The sequence below is a fragment of the Cinclus cinclus genome, chromosome 12, assembly GCF_963662255.1.
Source record: "Cinclus cinclus chromosome 12, bCinCin1.1, whole genome shotgun sequence".
NCBI lineage: Eukaryota > Metazoa > Chordata > Aves > Passeriformes > Cinclidae > Cinclus > Cinclus cinclus.
Genome location: NC_085057.1, coordinates 17126152 through 17144661, shown reverse-complemented (window position 1 = coordinate 17144661; position 18510 = coordinate 17126152). Strand labels below are relative to the sequence as shown.

Sequence of the window (18510 nt, the reverse complement as noted above, 5' to 3'; positions counted from 1 at the left end):
GCTGGGCAAAGCCACAGCTGACCTGATCATTTATGTCTGTGTCTGCTTGTACCAAGTCCTACAAATAGACTTATTCAGACACTCTGCAACCCTGCCTTTGCTGTCTCCCAGTGTCATTTGCAGGTGTCTTGCCTTGTCACTGTTTGCTGTAGGCTGCTGTAGGAAATGGAGCTCTTCTGTCTGTGTTGTACATCCTGCTTGTTTTCATGTTTGGAGAATGCAGAAGTGTCTGGCTTTGCATAGAGCAGAGTCCCATCTGGCTGTGCAGCTCAGCCCTGCAGCCAGTCTTTCAGCTTCTCTCAAGGACTCAAAGATCTACACAAATACATCTAATTATAACCTACCTCCCATGGCTGCTGCACCAGTCACACAGCCCCAAGTGTGACAGTGCCAGAACCTGGGCACAAGGTCATTGATTGGTGGCCTTTCTGGGCTGTGAACAGAGGTGGATTTTGCTTACCCTCAGAACCTTGCTCTGTGGAAAGGGCAAATGTCACAAATTTGATGCCACAACTAGACACTTTTTCATGAAGGGAAGGGGGAGGTGATAAAACAGTTCCCTGCATGCCAGGTTGAGAAGTCATTCCCTTCCTATCTCTCCCGGGTCAGGTCACTTGTTAGGTCAAAATGGAGAAGGGGAAGGATTGTCCCTCAGTTTATCAAACTCCAAAGAGCACTGAGAAGATAGTAGTGGGAAATCAGACACATCCTTCCTAGCCTGCAGAGAGTCCTGGAGAGACAGAAAGCTTCCAGACTCTGTCCTTTCCCTGAAAAACCCATTGTGCTTTGGGTTTGTGAATTCCAGGCAGCCAGTGTCATCACCAAGTGGCACTGTCCCCTGTGTGCCAGCAGCATCCTTCATGCCTTGGGCTTTGCCATCACAAACCAGAGACTCTGTGCTCCAGGGAGCTGGAAAGTCTCTGATGTTCAAGGGCTTTGTAGTCACTTTCCTGTGCACTGGAAAGGAGAAAGAAATGCAAAATAGTGGAATGATGCGTGAAAAGCATCCTGTCCTTAAGGTGGACCTAAGGAACGAGCTAGTGGGAGAAACAGAAGGTGAAACAGGAGGAGGCCCAGGGAAAAATATCCATAAAGCAGAATTCTTCAGTGTGATGTTGCAAAGCCATGCACTAAACCTGAGGTTTGATACACCGGTGATTTATAAAAGGCAAGCAGATGTTGCAGGGGAGCCACTGAGGTCAATCAAGACAAAAAAACGGAGGCAGGCAGCTTGGAGACCCTCTACTGCTGCCCAAGCTGAGGGGATGGCAGAGACCAGGCAGAGATCAAAGGCAGAGCATGATGGGGAAGGGAGAACTGAGCCCCAACACTCTTGGCAGCACTTTGAATTGAGGATTTGGTGTTGCACCCCACTTACAGAGCAGTTCTGCTCTGTGCAGCCCCACTGAGAAATGGCAAACAGAGATGGGATGGAGAAAACAAAAAAGCTGAGGCTTTTCTGCTGCCTTTGTATTCCTCAAGGGCTCAGCTCTGGTTTCATCCTTTGTCCAAGGTACCATCACTACAGGGTGCTGAAACCTGAGAGGTGCAGCTGGGGTAACAATTACCCAAAACCCAGGGAGATGGTGTGTGTCATTGATGGGTGGCCCAGAGCACAGCAATGGGAAGCATCTATCTCCAGGTGCATGAGTAAGCAGAATGGAACAGGATAATTCAAACCTTCCTCAGGTCTTTACACTCTCATGGGAGATGATTGCCATGGCTGAAGTGATTTAACGTATGTAGTATGTAACCAGGCTCTCCAGAGCAGACCCTTTATGTGAACTCATCTGTAGACAGCTTTCCTTTTTCCAGGATAATAGGACAGGCTTTTGTCCTTCCCCAGAAGCCTCTCTGCCTGGGCAGTGCTGACAGCTGGTAGAAATCTCTTCCAGGTTCCATTTGGTAACTCCCAGATTGACAGAAATCATTAACAGAGAGAGATTTTCTAACCCACATTTGCATGCAGCAACATCTTTGTGGGAGTTACCAGGGACAGGGTGGCCCTGACTGGTTCCCTGTGAGGAGGTTGTGCCCCAAAGAATAAGGATAGGGACAGGACCTTGGGAGGCTTCCTTGGCTTGGCTGTGTTTTTTCTGGTTGCCTCTAACCCAGCAAGCAGACACTGTGCCAGGCACTTGGTTGGAAGGTGCTACAAACATCTGGGTCATAGGGAAGGGACTCATCTGGTAGTGAAAGAATGAAGTCCGAGTTCTGGGATGAGAACATGGCAGTGGGGAAGTAAGTAAGTAAGAGCCAGGGCCCTGCCAACTCATCCAGTTGTGTTATCAGGCTGCAATCAGATGCCTCAGCTGCTCCTTTCCCAGCACAGGACACTCATCCAGGCATTGAGTCCTCTTGCTGTGGACTCCTGGCATCAAACAGAGCCATTAAGCAAGGGGAGAGGGAACATTGCCCAGGTTGGGCTGTGGTGAGACAGTTGATCCATCAGTCCCTGGATGGAGCAGGCTGTGCTTTAGAGAGAGCAGAGGTGCATTTCCTTGCTAGGCTGGGAAGGATGGGCTGGTACTGGTGCTGCTCCTCCCAACCCTTGGATGTGAGAGCTGTTGGGCAACATTGGGGAGTGTCAGGGGCTGGCAGGGCTAAGGGCAGGGTTCTTTGATCCCTCTGCCAGCTGGAGAGGAGAGGAGAGGAGAGGAGAGGAGAGGAGAGGAGAGGAGAGGAGAGGAGAGGAGAGGAGAGGAGAGGAGAGGAGAGGAGAGGAGAGGAGAGGAGAGGAGAGGAGAGGAGAGGAGAGGAGAGGAGAGGAGAGGAGAGGAGAGGAGAGGAGAGGAGAGGAGAGGAGAGGATCTGCCAGGCTGAGCCAGGAGCTGGGCTGAATCCACACCACAGACCCTGGCTATCTTCAGGCAGTGTCATCCCTCCTTCGTCTGCTTGCTAAATAATTGACCAGATTTTCTATTAAGCCTCTTTCAGAATGAGCTAATGGAGCGGTGTTGGCCAGAGCTGGTGTCAGGATCCTGGCAAGAGCGAGTGGCAGGGAAAGGGGTGAGGCCCAGAGGTGAAGCTGTGGTCCCCTGTGTGTGAGGGCATGGTGTAATTAGGACTGGCTTTGTGGGAACTGAGTGTAGATCAGTTTAATTCCAGAGTGTAGATGAGCTGCGTTGTGTCAGGGCAGGGCCATTGCTCTGCTCCTCGGGCTTTTCCCCCATGCTCCCTCCATCCCCTCCGAGACAGGGAGGTGATGCTGTCAGGATGAGGAGAGGGTTGGGATGCATGCAAGGAGCCAGCAAACCAGTGTGTACAGGATAAGTCCTAAAGAGCCTTCAAGGTGCATCTCCAGGTACTTCTGCATGAAGGATGGAGAAGACAGAAGGAAATGCGCTGTGCTTACTGGTGACATGGTGGTACTGGCTATCAAAGCACAAGACAAGGATCCTGGATCAGAAATAACCATGCTGAGCCAGTGGGATGCTGAGCAGTGGGACCTGCCAGAAGCAGCACTGAGCTGCTGTGATGTCAGGATATTTCTGTCTGGATCTCCACACTCCTCTCCTTTGCAAACTACAGATGGGTGCAAAGAGATGGGCTGGGAGGAGACAAAGGGGTTTGTGAGGCAGAAGTAACACACTGGTGAGCAGAAAGGTATGGAGGCACAAGACTAGGTGGGAGGGGAAACCTAAAAAGACTGTTCAGCTGCTAAATGGTTTTGGGATCACCTCCACTGGAAAGATCAGAAGATTCCAGTCTGCAGGTTCCTAAACAGCCTGACCACCCACCTGTGTGCTTATGTGCTGCTGGGACTCTGGGGGCTTGGCTGGTCCCATGGACATGGCAATTTTCTGCATAGTTCCTGTAAGACTTGGTAATTACTGATCCCTTAAACATTAATGCTCCCTCAACAGTGTTGGTGAGCAAGATGTGGTGGACAGAGGGGGAGGAGTAGATGTTTCATGGACCACACATTCTAAAGGAGTCCTTGGTACCTTGCTCTAAAAACTCAGAAAATGGGTGGTACTGCAGTTTTGCAGTTTGTAACATCAGGGTGAGCCTGAGCAAGAGCACGGAAGAACTATTAGCTCTGGCCAAGGTTTCATGGTTAAAAAAGGAGTGTGGTCAGTGTTTTTGCAAGCTGCCAGCTCCAAGTGCTGCATCCTGAGTGATGGGACTGCCAGGGCTGGGCTCTCCCAGCCCCCTGGGGCTGAGTCATATGCTGGGAGGCAGGAGCAGGCCTTGTGCTGGCCAGCACCAGGCTTTGCTGATTGCAACTCTCTGGAAAACTGTGAGCATCATAAGGAAAGGATCCAGGCTCTGCCGTGTCCATCCTTGGTGGCAGGAGGACAGGATGGGACTGGCATTCAGTGCACCCCCTTTGTCATGGCTGAGGTGTGAAGTGCCAGAGGAGAGACAGGAGTCAGTGTTGAACACTGGTCCCCAAAGCTAGTCCTTATCCCCACACACGCTGGCACAGGTCCCTGTGTGCCAGGCCAGTGAGCTTTGTGCTGACCCATTACTTTGCCCTGCAGAGTCAAGGAGCAGGAGGGAAGTTTGGCTGGGAGCCAGAAGTGTAATGTTGGACATGGCTGCCAAGAGAAGACAGTATATTCCTCAGGGAACATCCATTAGGTGTCCCAGCTCCTGCCTGTCAGAGGCTTTGCTCCTGGCTGTTTTTCCTTGCTGCGATGTTCTGCCTTTCAAACTGCTTAATGAACTGCTTCGACAGTTCCAACCACCTCCCAGTGCTTATTGGATCAGCAGTGTGGTGTGGGATCCTTTCTGAGTATCAGGAACATGTGAAAAGCAGCAGCAGGACTTTCCTGGGTAAAGGCAGAGGGATCCCTTGAGGGCAGCATGGATACAAACCTCAGAGTAAGTCCCTGGAGAGCAAGCCTCAGTTTTCCTGCAGGGATAGGAGAATTGCAGCCAGCCTAGAAGAGCTCTTCTGGGCTGGTGTGTCCCTGGAAAGGCCCCTGGGAGCTTATCTTACACTCTCTGAGCTTCCCCCAGTCTTCAGTCATTGTCCTCAGCTGAGGATGCAGGTTTACAGAAATATTAATGCCTGGGAAGCTGGTGTTGGCAGTGGGGAAGGGGAAGATCTCTGGGGAGATAGACAAGGATGGTGATAATGGGTGGGTAACATCTGCTCGAGCAGCACTTAATCTTTTCTTCTGGAGGAGGATATGCTTAGATGTGGCACATGCTCTGGCACGGGCTTGGCACTGTCTCAGCAGGTGCAGGCCACACTAGGGTCAGTGCTCTTGTCTGGTTTGGACCTGGGTGCAGTCAGCTGGGTCTCTTCTCTTTCCTAGACATTCGCAGGTCAAATCCAAATCTTCTTTCCCATGGGGTCCCTGCCTGGCTGCAAGGCAGGGGTGATGGCAGCACTCAAGGTGCCACTCATGTCTGTGTCCGACAGGACTCACCTCATCACCCCCTGGCAGCCCCCTGTGTGGCTGGCACGGCGTCCTGGGCCCATCAGGACACTGCTGTAACACGAGGTGACAGGGCCAGCAGTGGTGGGTGTGGGGCAGAGAGGGCACAGCCAGAGGGGGCTGTCGCTGTGCATCCATCACCTCTGCCAGCCGTGGGGCACGGGTGGCACGGAGCTGCACAAGGTCACTGTCAGGAGTGGCACTGGGAGGCTGGGCTGTCTCAGAGGAGAGCTGCTCTACCAAACACTCACTCCTCCTTGGATGGGGGAGGGGGGTTGGTATTGACAGTTTATTTGGGCACAAAGATTAGATTTTGCTGGGAAAAAGGCTGCTTGTTTCCTGGCCAGAGAAGTTGAAAGGGTGCATGCTAGTGTGGTCCTGATGCCACGGGGTTCTTCCCCTCCCACCGGTCACAGGGCTGCCAGCAGCTCTTGGGACCAGGTTGCTTAGCCATGGGAGAGGGCTGCAGGTCTCTGAAGAGCTCTGGTCCCCATGATGTCTGAGCTGTGCTCCTGCCCACAGCCAGTAGCCCTGGCCTTCCCTGTGCTGCATGTGATGGCCACATGCTCCTGCTCCAGCTGTGGACGGGATACTGGTGACTGGCTGATCCCTTATCTCCTTATCCCTCTGTGGGATCAGGCAAGCATTTTGAGGGGGCAGAACCACTCCCTGTTTCAGGAAGAGGCAAGGATGGGTGCCAGGGAGGGCAGCGCAGGTATAATGAGTGGGGGGCTCCATCTGCAGGGAGCCAAAGGCAGTACCAGTCCCATCCCTAGGGGTGCCTTTCCCCTGCATCTAAACCCTGCTTGTACTTTTCAGGGAGGATGTGCCCTCATGTCAGTCAGTGCTGCTCCTTCCCCAGTTCCCAGGCATCATGTTGGGGACCTGCCCTCCCAAGACAAAGCAGTGGATGCTTCTCTCTCACCAGCACATTTAACCCCCTTGCTGAGGCCACCTGAAGGCCATTTGATGGGAGCAGAGGCTGCCAGTCCAGTGCAGATTGCCTGGCTCTATGTGCTGGGCCTGCAGGAATTCAGGGCTCCCTCAGACCTCAGCCTCCCACTGCTGTGCCCGTGAGCTGCACACTGCTGCAAGGGCAAGGAGACACTCAGCCCAGCGTGAGCTTAAAAAAATAGGCATTTTTATTCCAATGGAACTAGAGAATTACGACCCAGGAGAGGGGAGGATTACTCACATTTATCGATAGGCTGATTCGGTTACTGCCTAAATAGCTGTGCTTGAGCAGTGCGTGTCCGCCTCAAGGAGAAGCAGCGAAGGAGTGCGTGGTGCATCGGAGACCTCAGTGTCCTTGGTGGCACGGGGACATCTGAGCATTGCGGGCTGGGGCTCTGTGTCTCGTCACCTAATCCTGCTGTGACGATTTACAGCTTCTCGGGAAGCAAAAGCTCTGAGGTTTGCTTGGCTGCGTGGCTGCTCAGGCGCTGAGCTACATCCCTCCTGCATGGCCACGTATGGGGAGAGGTGTGTACCCCCCATTTGTGGCAGGGTCACAGTCCCCTGCTCCCAGCCATAACATGCTGATGGCAACTGGTATGTGCTGGGAGAGGACAGTGGCATGAGCCAGGACAATGTCCCACTTGTCACAGGTATTCCTTGGCCTGGGGGGGTCTGTGGCACTGATGTCAGGTTGGGCATCTCATGCCTGGGGATGTGGCAGATGCCCAGGCCTGGTGTCACACGGGAGAGGGTGGGTGCCCAAATGAAGGGGTGTTTCTCCAGCATGCTGGGTTCATCAGCATTACCCTTGTGCTAACAAGGCCATTGCCAGTGGATTATACAAGGCGCTCTTGCTGGGCACCAGTGTGCCTGTGGCCCAACACCCACCAGGAGCCCATGGCTGAAGCAGTTGTGGGTGATGTCAATCACTCCTATGGGTCGTGGTCAAGCCAGGAACTCAGGATGCCCAATAATCCTGTTCTAGCAGCAGTGGAGGAAACCAGCTCTTGGGAGACTCGGCTCTGCTGCCAGCTCTCTCCCACTAGGAAACAATGGGGGTATCAGAAAAGACAGAGCTGATGGACTCTGAGTCCGACTTGAGCTGCAGGACCTTGGGGTGCTTGGGGTCGGGGAAGTCCTCGCCGAGGGCCAGGCGGATCTTGCCATTCTGTGTCTCCCTGATGGGCTCAAGGAAGACAACGTGTTTGTTGGCACTGGCCTTGCGGTTTGGCCCATCGGTGGCAGGGGGAGTGGTGCTGAGGATGGAGGACTGGGCGCTGCACTCCTGTGGGGGGCTCAGCGGGGCTGGCTTCTTGCAGCAGCCCAGGCAGCGGCACGGTGTGAGGTACAAGTAGATGATCACCAGCACCAGGCTCACAATGCAGCCCAGCAGGGTCGTGAGGCCAGTGCTGAAGGTCTCCCCAGCTGCCTTGGGGTACAGGACGGTCATGTTGAACTCGCACATCCTGCTGAAGTTGTAGGGGCTGTTCATGGCCAAGCCTACGTAGACCCCTGAGAGCCAGGGCTTGGCTACAGCAATCCTCAGGCTGCCATTGCCATAGACCTCCAGGGAACGATTGCTGTTTCCTGGGTGTCTGATGGGCTCGTGCTGAGGGGTGATCCACATGTAGGCGGTGGCTGCATGCGGCAGGCTGGTGTTACAGGTGAGCAGGATGGGCTGGCCCACCACCACCTCCAAGTGCGAGAGGTGCACGTCTTCGGCACTTGACGAGCAGTTCTCAAACATGCGGCTGTGTTTGAGGAACTTGATCAGGGACCGGGGCACATTGTCAGACACCTTGCAGGTGTGTTCCTCAGAAAAATCTTTCACGGAGCTGAAACCTCGCTGATTCCAGTGCTGAAGCATCAGGTAGAGAGGGCAGCTGCACCTGATGGGGTTGTTGTGCAGGTACAGGCCATTGCCAATGTTTTCAGGCAGAGCTGCCAGCACCTCCACGGGGATGCTGCTCAGATTATTGGAGGAGAGGTCCAGCGTGCGCAGGCTGTAGATTCCCAGCCCCTGCACTGCATGGAAGGGGAAGGTGGTCAGGTTGTTCCAGCTCAGGTAGACTTTCCGCAGACCACTCAGCTTGGCAAAAGCGTTTTCATCCACCCGCGTGATGCGGTTGTTGTAGAGCAGCAGCTCCTCCAGGCTCACCAGCGCCTCAAAGTAGTGCCTCTCCACGGCGTGCAGGTGGTTGGAGGACATGTCCAGGTGCCGCAGGAAGGAGGCATTGTGGAAAGCCCGTGGAGAAAGGTCCCGAATCTGGTTGTGGCTGATGTGAAGGGCCTCGAGGTGCGGGAGGGCGGCCAGCCAGCGATCGTGGAGCTGGGTGAGGGCATTGTGGCTGAGGTCCAGCGTAGTGGTGGTGGGCGGCAGTGCCTGGGGCACCCGCTGCAGCATCTGCCGGCTGCAGCTCATCAGGTCGGAGGTACAGATGCAGACGGCGGGGCAGCGCTGGGACTGCGGGGAGGCTTGAGGGGCGCTCAGCTGGAGCAGCAACAGGAACAGCTTTGCCACCCGCGGCCAGACCGGGTCCCCGGTCACCGGTGAGGACATTGTGGAGGGCAGGAGCCCGGCGGCACAGCCACGCTCGATGTGACGCGAGATAAAAAGTCTGCCGCCGTCTCTCGTCTCTCCCCCAGTGCTGGCTTGGCTCTACCAAGCATCCACAGACGCCCTTTTGCACCCCGCGAAAGAGGAGCCCGATTCCAGCTGTGGGGCTTGAAAAGACCTAAAGGGCGGCATCGCCCTGCCCGGCTCTGCCGCGGCTCACCCGGGGGAGGCTGCCTCGTACCTGTGCTCCGGCCGGCCGGGGGCTGCCGTGGGTCGGCTGGGCGGCGGCGATCAGCATCAGGGGGCTGAGGCGCTCGGGCGCTCCGGGGTTGTGTGTCGGGCTGGGCGGGCGCCTTGCTGCCTCCTGGAGCTGGTTATCCTTGGAGTGCGAAGTTTCTCAGGGCTCAGCGCCGCCGGGGCACATCCGCACGCCGCGACCTCCGGGGAGCCTCGTCCCGGGCAGCATCCCCGGGAGCCGGGCGCGCTCCGGGAGCGCGGTCCCGCTCCTGCCCCTATTTACGGGCGGGCGGTGCGCGGCAAGGGGGCCGGGCGGGATCCCATTGGCCCCGGCGCGGGGAGTGGTGGCCGCGGCGGTGGCCCAGGCCCGGTCCCTGTCCCCGTCCTTGGCCGTGGCCCTCCCTGCGAGCGGGCAGAGCGATGCGTAGCCCAGCACCGACCCTGCGTGGTCGCTCGTCTCCAGGGGAGCTGAGGACCACTTCGGCCGTACCGGTGCGCGGCCGCCGGAGAGCCGCGACCGGCTGTAATCCATAAAGCGACTGCTCCGCCACTGCCCAGCTTCTGGCACAATGCTGGAATAAACCCGTCACCTCTGGGAGCCTCTCGTGTCACATTCTGCATCCAGGCTGGCAGTGGGGATGGCGGTCCCCCCCCCGGTGCTGCTTCTCTCCCAGCCGCGGTCCTTCCTGTCGCCCCAATTCTCAGCATCCCATGAGCTGGGGACACCCCAGCACCTCCGGCCCTGGAGTGAGCAGTGGGGCTGAGCCCGGTGGGGTCCCCATGGCAGAGGGGGTGCCGTAGGCTGTTGGCGGGGAAGGAGTGGCCATAGGGTGAAGGACACGCAGGAATGTCATTATCCAGAGCTCAGGCGGTTTAGTGGGAAGAGCAGAGCTGGGGAATTGGTTTCCATTAGGGCAGCAAAAAGCTAATTTGGCGGCTGCAGCTGCTGCAAGTCAAGGGGCTGTTAACCCCCTGTGCCCCAGCTCAGCCTGTGCTGGCTGGCTGCTCCCTTGCCCCTCGTGCTGCTGGGGCCATTCTACTTGCCCCTGGGCTGGCCACAGAGCCAGCCCTGCTCCTTGCCAGGGGCTGTTACCAGGCCATGGCACTGGTGCCCAAGGGAGACACTCATTAAAGCATCCTTCATCCATCCTGGCTGTGCCCACTGAAACTAGGGAGGGCCATGACTTCTTCTTGCCTTTTGGGGGGACCTGCTTGCCCTAAGAACACCCTGAGCTGTCCTTTTGGTGCAGGAGAGCCCCAGCCCCTGGTGTGAGGCTCTGCAGAGCATCTCCCTTGAGGTGCTGTGACCAAGGGCAGTGCTGGATGCTTCAGCTGCCCTGCAGCAACCCAGGCTCAGCCACTGGCCCGAGGGCTGCAGCCTCAGCAAGTTCTGAAGCACCACATCGATCCCCGGAGCCTCTGAGTTGGGGTGGCAGAGGAGGATGACTGCTGCTCTTTGGCCGCATTTGAGCCTGTTCCCCTGTACTGGGGTGACACCAGCTGGGGATGTTGGTGTGGGAGCACAGGGTGGGGTGTCTGAGGTCTGTGTCCCTTGGCAGGACGGAGCGTGCGACCGCGGTGCTGCTGGCAGATCCCTGCTTCCAGCTGCGCTCCATCCAGTACCTGCTGGGCCACGCCGAGCCCTCGGCCCTGGCAGCGGCTGCCCCGGCCACAGACAAGCGCCACTTCTCCCTGCACACCTGTAAGTGTTTGCACTGCACCGGGGGCTGGGCTGTGCTCAGCACCCACCCACAGCTGGGGAGGGAGGAACGGGGTTCCTAGTGTCTGTGTCCCCTGCAACATCTCAGCCTTTTTTAGTCTTGGGCACAGGTGTCTATGTTCCCCTCCACCACCCCAGTAGTAGCTCTTTGGATAGGGATGTATCCAGTGCCAGCCAGTAGTTCTGCCCTGCCCAGTGCTCCCCGTCCTTGGCTGGTCCTTAAGGGCAGCTGCAGCACCTGTGCACCACTCAGCAGCCTCAGGACAGCCTGAGGGTGCCATCCACCCCACACATGCCCAGCTTGCCTCCCCAGACACAGAGTACATCAATACTGAGGAGCTGGCAAAGGTGGAAAAGATGCTGAACCATCTGAGCGAGGAGTCCAAGCAGGCAGCTGCTACCACACTGGTGAGTCCTCCCCCTGCCTCGGCCCCGTCCCAGTCCTTGACAGCAGGCCTGGGACACAGGATTTTGGATGCCACCACTAATTGCCTGGTGACCCCCACAGCCCACCAGCGAGGAAGACCTGTGCCCCATCTGCTACGCACACCCCATCTCGGCCATCTTCAGGCCCTGCTCCCACAAGTCATGCAAGTGAGTAGGTCCCATGTCTGACCTCCACCAGGATGATTGCCAGCCCCTGGCCCTGCCCTGTACTCTGCGTGTGGGGACTGATGCTCTTTCCTCCTCTGTCCCAGAGCCTGCATCAACCAGCACCTGATGAACAACAAGGACTGCTTCTTCTGTAAGGCCACCATCACAGGGGTGGACGACTTCACCAAGCCAGCCAGCTCGTAGAGCCCAGCCCCACACCACGGGCTCCCCCTGCTGAGTGGAGCAGCCCCCCCACATCACACTCCCAAACTTCGGCTTCTCCCCCAAACGCTTGTGCTGCTCAGGGCTGTAGGACCCTCACCCAGAGGGTCAGGACCCAGCATGGAGCAGCAGCATGGGGCAGAAGGGCTGCAGGGTGGGAGACGCTGGTGCCCAGTAGCCTCTCTGCCCCGTGGGTCGTTCTCAGGGAGGGGAGCACAAGGCCTTGGCTCTGTGGCAGCACTGGGAATACACGGCAGCCCCAGGGCCAGGGCAGGGGGGGCCGAGCTGGGCGTTTGGGCTGTTAACTTGCCCCTGCCTGGGGGCTGACTTCATGAAAAGCAGCATTAAATTATTCTTCCTTATGTGGTGCCCTGAACAATGGGAAGGGGAAGCCACCTAGTGTTGCGGCCACACTCAGGTGATGCCCAACAGTAAATGGAAATATAAATATTTAATCCAAGGAGTGCTGGGAGCACAGGGAATGCTGGAGGCTGCTACATGATGATGCGTGGCTCTGGCACAGACTCGGCGATGGATTTGTGTGGCAGCACATTGGCCCCGTTGAGGTAGAGCTCGTCGTTGACGATGACGTCCTCGCCCAGCACAGTCACGTTCTCCATGCGCACCTGTCCCAGAGAGGCCCTGTCACATCCCTGGGCTCGGGGCCCAGTGCCCAGCTCCTGCTCCTGCCTGCAGGGACCACATCCCTGCACCTGCAGCCCAAGGAGGTGGGAGGGCAAGAGTCAAGTCCCGATCCCCTGCAGGGGCACCCATGTCCTCACCCACTGCCCCACAGAGCAACTCCAGCCCACGATGCAGGACTCCAGCCAGGAATGAGAGCGGATGCGGGCCCCTTCCAGCACAGTGCAGCGCTTGATGCGTACCCCATCCTCCACCACCACACCGGCCCCAATTGTCACGTTGGGGCCAATGACACAGTTTGCCCCAATCTTGGCACTGGGGTCCTGGAAGGAAGAGGGCCCATGTCAGGGTCAGGAGGGCAGACAGCTCTTGATGTAGCCCATGCCACTTGGCCAGTCAGGGAACAGGAGGGCACAGCTTGAGGATGGCAGTGAGGACGGTGGTGGGACAATGCAAAGAGCTCATGACATGCTGGGGGCTGGCACTTACCACCAGCACATTCCCTACGACACCGGGCCCCGAGTGTAGCTTCTCAGGGTGCTGAGCCCGCAGTGCTTGCAGGTACATGCACATGCCCGTAAGGAAGTCCTTTGGCTGCCCAATGTCCATCCAGAAGCCTGTGGGGACAGAGCTACAGTGACAGCCCTGACAGCCCCCAGCGTGAGGGTGGCATTGCAGGCAAGACCCCCGATGCTGCCTGCACTGTGCACAGGGCCTTACCCTGTAGCTCCATGGCGTAGAGCTGCCCATCCTGTGCCATGGCTGGGAAGATCTCCTTCTCAATGGAGGTGGGGCGCAGCTGCGAGGACAGGGCACAGGGTTGAGCAGGGCGCACAGCCCCTCAGCCTGGCCCAGCCTGGCACACCAGCTCATACCTGGATGCGTTGCAAGATGCCAGGGTTAAATATGTAGAGCCCGGCGTTTATCTTGTTGGACACAAAGACGCGCGGCTTCTCCACGAAGCGGCAGATGCGGCCGGTGTCAGCCTCACACACCACCACGCCATACTTGGCCGGCTCCTCCACGCGGGTCACCACCAGAGAGCCCTCGCCGCCGTGCTGCCGGTGGAAACGGGCCAGCGCCGCGAAGGGGAACTCGCAGATCACGTCGCTGTTGAGGACAAAGAAGGGCTCCCCGTCCTCGGCCAGCAGATCCCGCGCCAGCGCCAGAGGCCCCGCTGCGCGGCGCAGGGACGTGGTGGGCCCAGCGTCCCAATCCTGCTGGCCCCACCTCTGCCGGTCCCAGCATCCCTCCCAAGTCCCAGTCCCTCCGGATCTTCACCCGGCCCGCTGTCCCTGGTCCTGCCCATGTCCATCCCGGCATACCCCTCCCGGTTCCCCTGCTCCTCCCGCCCCGACCCATCTGTAGCCATGCTGCTGCCCATGGTGTCCCACTCCCGAAGTCCCCCAGCCCTACCCATCCATACCCACCCTAATGCCCACGGTGCCCCCCTCCCAGCGTCCCTAGCCGTGCCGTATCCATCCCGGTGTATCCCCCCAGCATCCACCCTGCTGTCCCTGGACTTCCTCCATCCCGCCTGCGCCCATTCTCCAGCCCCAAGCCCCTGCCCGAATCCTACCTGTGCCTAGCGGCTCCTTCTCGTGGGACATGGAAATACGGATGCCGAGCTGCGGGCACAGGGTGAGCGGCGGGACAGACCCGAGTTACGAGGGGAGGCGGGGAGAGGCGAAAGGGCCCTTACCCGTTGTTCCTGCTCTCGCATGGCGGCCTCCAGCGCGTCCGACATGTAGCTCACCGCCAGCACCACATGGCTGACGCCCGCCTGCGGGAGCGCGGGTCAGCCGGCGGCGGGGCTGCCCCCGCGCCCCCCGCGCCCCGCGCCCCCACCTGCCGGAGAGCCTCCAGCTGGTGGAGCAGCACCGCCTTGTTGCAGAACTCCACCAGCGGCTTCGGCCGGCTCAGGGTCAGCGGCCGCAGCCGCGTCCCGAAGCCGCCAACCAGGATCAGGGCCCGCATCCCGCGTCTCAAGCAGCGCCCGCACCGACACGTCAGCGTGGGGCGCGCCAGGCGCGTCAGCGCCGCACGGCACCGCCCCGTCCGCTAACACCGCCCCCTCCGGTAACACCGCCCCGTCCGCTAACACCGCCCCCTCCGGTAACACCGCCCCGTCCGCTAACACCGCCCCCTTCGGTAACACCGCCCCCTCCGGTAACACCGCCCCGTCCGCTAACACCGCCCCCTCCGGTAACACCGCCCCGTCCGCTAACACCGCCCCCTTCGGTAACACCGCCCCCTCCGGTAACACCGCCCCGTCCGCTAACACCGCCCCCTTCGGTAACACCGCCCCCTCCGGTAACACCGCCCCGTCCGGTAACACCGCCCCCTCCGCTAACACCGCCCCCTTCGGTAACACCGCCCCCTCCGCTAACACCGCCCCCTCCGGTAACACCGCCCCGTCCGGTAACACTGCCCCGTCCGCTAACACCGCCCCCTCCGGTAACACCGCCCCGTCCGCTAACACCGCCCCCTCCGGTAACACCGCCCTCTCCGGTAACACCGCCCCGCCCGCTAACACCGCCCCCTCCGCTAACACCGCCCCCTCCGCTAACACCGCCCCCTCCGCTAACACCGCCCCGTCCGGTAACACCGCCCCGTCCGCCCAGGCCCTGCCTCCCGCCGGTTCCCACGCCCGCCCCTTCGCCCAACTGGAGCTTAAGGCCCGCCCTGGTCCCACCGCCGCATGGCCGGGTTGTTACTGCAGCCACCGCACCCTGCCCAGGGCTGGGGCTCCCTCGGGACGCAGCAGCGACGGGGCGACCCCGATGAGAAGAGAGCAGCGCCCACAGCCGCAACCAAGCCCCCAGTCCCGTCCCCGAGGCTCGCATGTGGGAGAAGCAGGCACGGCACACCGCGGACAAAAACAGATCATTTAATGGTTTTTGGTTCTCTGTGAAGCACAAACAGGGTGGTTATTCATGTAAAAACAAACGGGGCCAAGGCTATGTACAACCTGTGGAGTCCCACCGCGGTGGTCCGAAGGGGGGAGGCGGCTCCTACAGAGCACCGGCAGCGCGGCCCCTCCATCACGGCCCAGGGAGGTGGGGCAGGGGAGGAATGAGCGCGGGGGAACAGCAAGGGCCTCTCCTAGAGGTGGGGCCTGACCCGCCCTAGCACAGCCCGGGGGGACAAGGACATGCAGAGGTGGGCAGCGATGGGACGGGGGGGGGGGGGACGGGGGGGGCAGGGCCAGGGAATAATATGGCTGCTGTGGGTACATACACCCCAGCACCCACCCAGCCTCGCTGCCTCCTGCAAAACTGTTCGCTGAAAGCCCTGCGAGTCCTGGCAAGGTAGGCACCCACAGAAGCAACGAAGTAACGCAGTGCAGGGCAGCATGCCATGGATAAAGGTCCTTGTCCAGTGGGTGGGAGGGGAGTAGTGGCTTGGGCAAGCTTTGAGGAGCTGGGAGACAGGCAGAGAAGGTGAGCAGCTCTCCTGCCCCCTTCCACACCGGTGCCACAGACCTGTGCCTGCTGTGGCAGCCGTGCTTTCCGAGCGGCCTCTGCGCACATGGAGTTGGCACACATGCGACATGCGAGTATTCCCCTGAAGTAATTTTAAAAAAACTCAACCCTGGCCTTGTGGGTACATAGGGTAATGGTAATGCTGTGGAACAAGTCAGTGAGAGCAGCAGGGAACAGCCAGGGCCCCAGCACAGAAACAGGAGCTGAGGTGGAGCAGGGTTCAGTCCACCAGGCCACAGTATCAAACGTTAATTCCTCATCAGAGGAGGCTGGGGGACATTTATTTTGGGAGACACGGACTCCGTGAAGCGAAGCTGAACAGTCAGGCACTGGTACTGAACAGTCAAGACAGTGGCACTCACTGCTCAGCTAGGCCACCCCTCACCTATCTCCTGGAGACCCTCAGGGAGGAGACAGGGATCAGCCCTAAGCCTCAGCCTCCCCTTCCACCACCCCCAGACCTGTTGGAAGAGCAGGGCCTGGGGACGGAGGGTCCCAGGGGGAAGAGGGCAGCTTTGTGCTGGAAGGACAGAATCTGTATTTTACAGGAGGGGAAGGGTTGAAATGGTCCAAAATGCCCCGCTGCACAGCTGGGGTCATGTTAACTGCTACAGATACTATTGCTAGCCCACGAGCTGAGTGCTTGCAAGTCAATGGTCCAGGGCAGAGCCACTCCTCCAGAGCCCTGTGCCTGCCTATGCCATGCCATGCCACCAGGGAGCAAGCAGACTCCAGGCTCAGGAACAGCTCCGTGTGTGGCATTCCCTCCAGGCCACAGCTCTGCCAGGGATTGCATTTGGTCATTTTATTTCTGTGTTTGGGGTGGCTACTCACAGTACCCAAACATCAGAAAAAGGCAGCGTCAAAAGCAAAGCCCTATCAGCAAAACCCAGAGCAGAGCCAACTACACCAAACACAGGGACCAGCACCTGACTTCTCACCAGTGGCCCCACAGATGCTGCCAACCATCAGGCGCGTGCCCTTTCCAAATAACTCAGGAGAAATTCAAAGGCGAAGCTCCTGAGGCAGGAGGCTCCTTGCACCAGAGCTCCAGCCTGGTCCGGAGCCCTGGGCTCTCCTGCTTTTCTCTTCCCTATGTCCAGGTCCTCCCTCCAGAACGCACACGTGATGAGCCAAGAACCAGGACACCTGATGCCCAGCAGGCATCTACAGAGCCTCCTCCAGGAGGCAGAGCAAGTGCGGTCAGAACCATCTGGTCAGCACAAGGAGTTCTTCCATCCGGCCTCACCTCAGCTCTTCTATCCAAGTACATTTAAAAAACAACGGAGCGGTACAGTTGTTTAAAACCAAATTTGTCTGTGTTTTTCCTGTGGTAGTGGTGGTCTTGTCTGCTCCTGCCACCAGGACAAGAATAAGAGGCCACAGCCCAGGGCTACTGGTTTTCCTCACGCATCTGTTCCATGATGTTGATGAGGCTTTCCAGCCCAAACACGTAGCCCATGTCGGGTCCGTCGTGCACGGTGGGGTCGTCGCGGAAGCCTTTGAACGTGCTGTGTGCAAAGTCAATCATGCGCACGTCCACCTTGGGCTGGCCTGAGGAGCCGGGCTCTGAGCTGCTGCCATCCTGGAGGTTTTCCGGGACAGAGCCATCCACCCGCTTGAGGCGCGCCTCCGGCCGGCGCTCCACAAACGTCCCCGCCCGGCTGTCCTTCCCGTCGTAGATGATGAGGAGGGAGCTGGAGTAGAAGCGGTAGGAGGCCTGTCTCTCCAAAACCGCCTTCAGGCTGCGCAGCTTGGCGAGGATAGGCTCAAAGAGGTCCTTGCGCAACTCAATGCCGTTGTGGAGATACTGGTAGAGGGCATTGCGGAAGCCTTCGATGGAAAGGCCGCGCCCATAGTATTTATTCCTGCATAAGTAATGCCCTGTGTCCAGCTGATAGACCTGGAACACCAAAGGAAATGCACATCAAGCGGGAGCAGCAGGCTAAGGCCGTGCAGAGAGCCCCGAGCTGTCCTGCACTGACAGAGCAAGGGGAACTCATCCAATGAGTGGGAGCAAAACACAGCTCTGCCTGTTCCCTGAACCCCAGAGCAGCTCGTGGGTGCAGCCCAGGGGCATACTCTGACTCCGGATGCCTGAGCATTAGTCCTCTTTCAGGAAACTCAAAAGGGGCTCACCAGTCCCAGTGCCCCAAAAGGCATGACACAACTGACCCCAAGAGTTAAAAAGCCAGGCCTTACAGCAACTCAGACAACCCTCTGGCAGCAGGAGCTGCCAACACTTGTTGCCATTACATGGCAAGTGATTAATGAGGAGCCCTCATTGCTTCAGAGTCTGTGGGCAGAGATCTGGGTTACAAGATCTGGTTCCTTTGGCAGGTGGGGAGAGGAGTGATTACTGCACAGCAGCAAACCCTTGTGCACAGGGCCAAGGCACAGCAGAGCAACTTTTTAACAGTCAGTATAGAAGGAAATCTCAGACACCTCCATTCCCAGGCACTGTGAGTCTGGCTGAACACTAAGCCACAAAAACAATTTTATTAGAAAATCCCCTAATTGTCTGTGAATAGAAGAGCTCTGGACAAAGCAGGCCATCTCAGGAGAAGCAGGTTTCTTTGTTTTAGGCTTAGAAATCAAGACAAAAATAGCATGAATGCTGGTGTATCTACCTGCAGCGGGCGGTTCAAATTCAGTACTCGACAGGAAACTAACTGGGAGGCTTAATGGAGCTGTGAAAAGGAA

At 58.4% G+C, this 18510-nt stretch overlaps 4 protein-coding genes across 10 annotated transcripts in view; 1 reads left to right on the top strand and 3 right to left on the bottom strand.

The window, feature by feature from the left end:
* RNF123 (ring finger protein 123) overlaps window positions 1-12079 on the top strand; it is a 45151-nt gene extending 33072 nt beyond the window's left edge. For both annotated transcript variants that reach the window (XM_062500593.1, XM_062500594.1), the window contains exons 35-38: window positions 10704-10846; window positions 11178-11272; window positions 11373-11458; window positions 11563-12079. In XM_062500593.1, coding sequence (XP_062356577.1) covers window positions 10704-10846; window positions 11178-11272; window positions 11373-11458; window positions 11563-11662 — 424 coding nt within the window. In that variant the 3' untranslated portion in view covers window positions 11663-12079. The remainder of the gene's footprint in view (window positions 1-10703; window positions 10847-11177; window positions 11273-11372; window positions 11459-11562) is intronic.
* AMIGO3 (adhesion molecule with Ig like domain 3) lies at window positions 6513-8924 on the bottom strand. Its single transcript, XM_062500772.1, has one exon. The coding sequence runs from the start codon at window positions 8908-8910 to the stop codon at window positions 7393-7395; it is 1518 nt and encodes a 505-aa protein (XP_062356756.1). The 5' UTR covers window positions 8911-8924; the 3' UTR covers window positions 6513-7392.
* Window positions 12080-12116: 37 nt separating the features above from the next.
* Window positions 12117-14313, bottom strand: GMPPB (GDP-mannose pyrophosphorylase B). Of its 2 annotated transcripts, none has more exons than XM_062500595.1 (8): window positions 14171-14313; window positions 14025-14105; window positions 13902-13950; window positions 13198-13499; window positions 13043-13121; window positions 12812-12939; window positions 12451-12645; window positions 12117-12363 (listed from the first exon to the last, which is right to left on the bottom strand). In XM_062500595.1, exons 1-8 carry the CDS (start codon window positions 14297-14299, stop codon window positions 12175-12177), a joined length of 1152 nt encoding a protein of 383 aa, XP_062356579.1. In that variant the 5' UTR covers window positions 14300-14313; the 3' UTR covers window positions 12117-12174. The 2 variants fall into 2 exon arrangements, with proteins under 2 accessions (XP_062356579.1, XP_062356580.1); XM_062500596.1 differs by having other exon boundaries at window positions 12117-12306; window positions 12463-12645.
* An 883-nt stretch (window positions 14314-15196) lies between these two features.
* The window catches only part of IP6K1 (inositol hexakisphosphate kinase 1), a 36413-nt gene continuing 33099 nt past the window's right edge, over window positions 15197-18510 (bottom strand). For all 5 annotated transcript variants that reach the window (XM_062500405.1, XM_062500409.1, XM_062500404.1 and 2 more), the window contains one exon: window positions 15197-17710. In XM_062500405.1, the coding sequence (XP_062356389.1) occupies window positions 17201-17710 (510 nt within the window). In that variant the 3' untranslated portion in view covers window positions 15197-17200. The remainder of the gene's footprint in view (window positions 17711-18510) is intronic.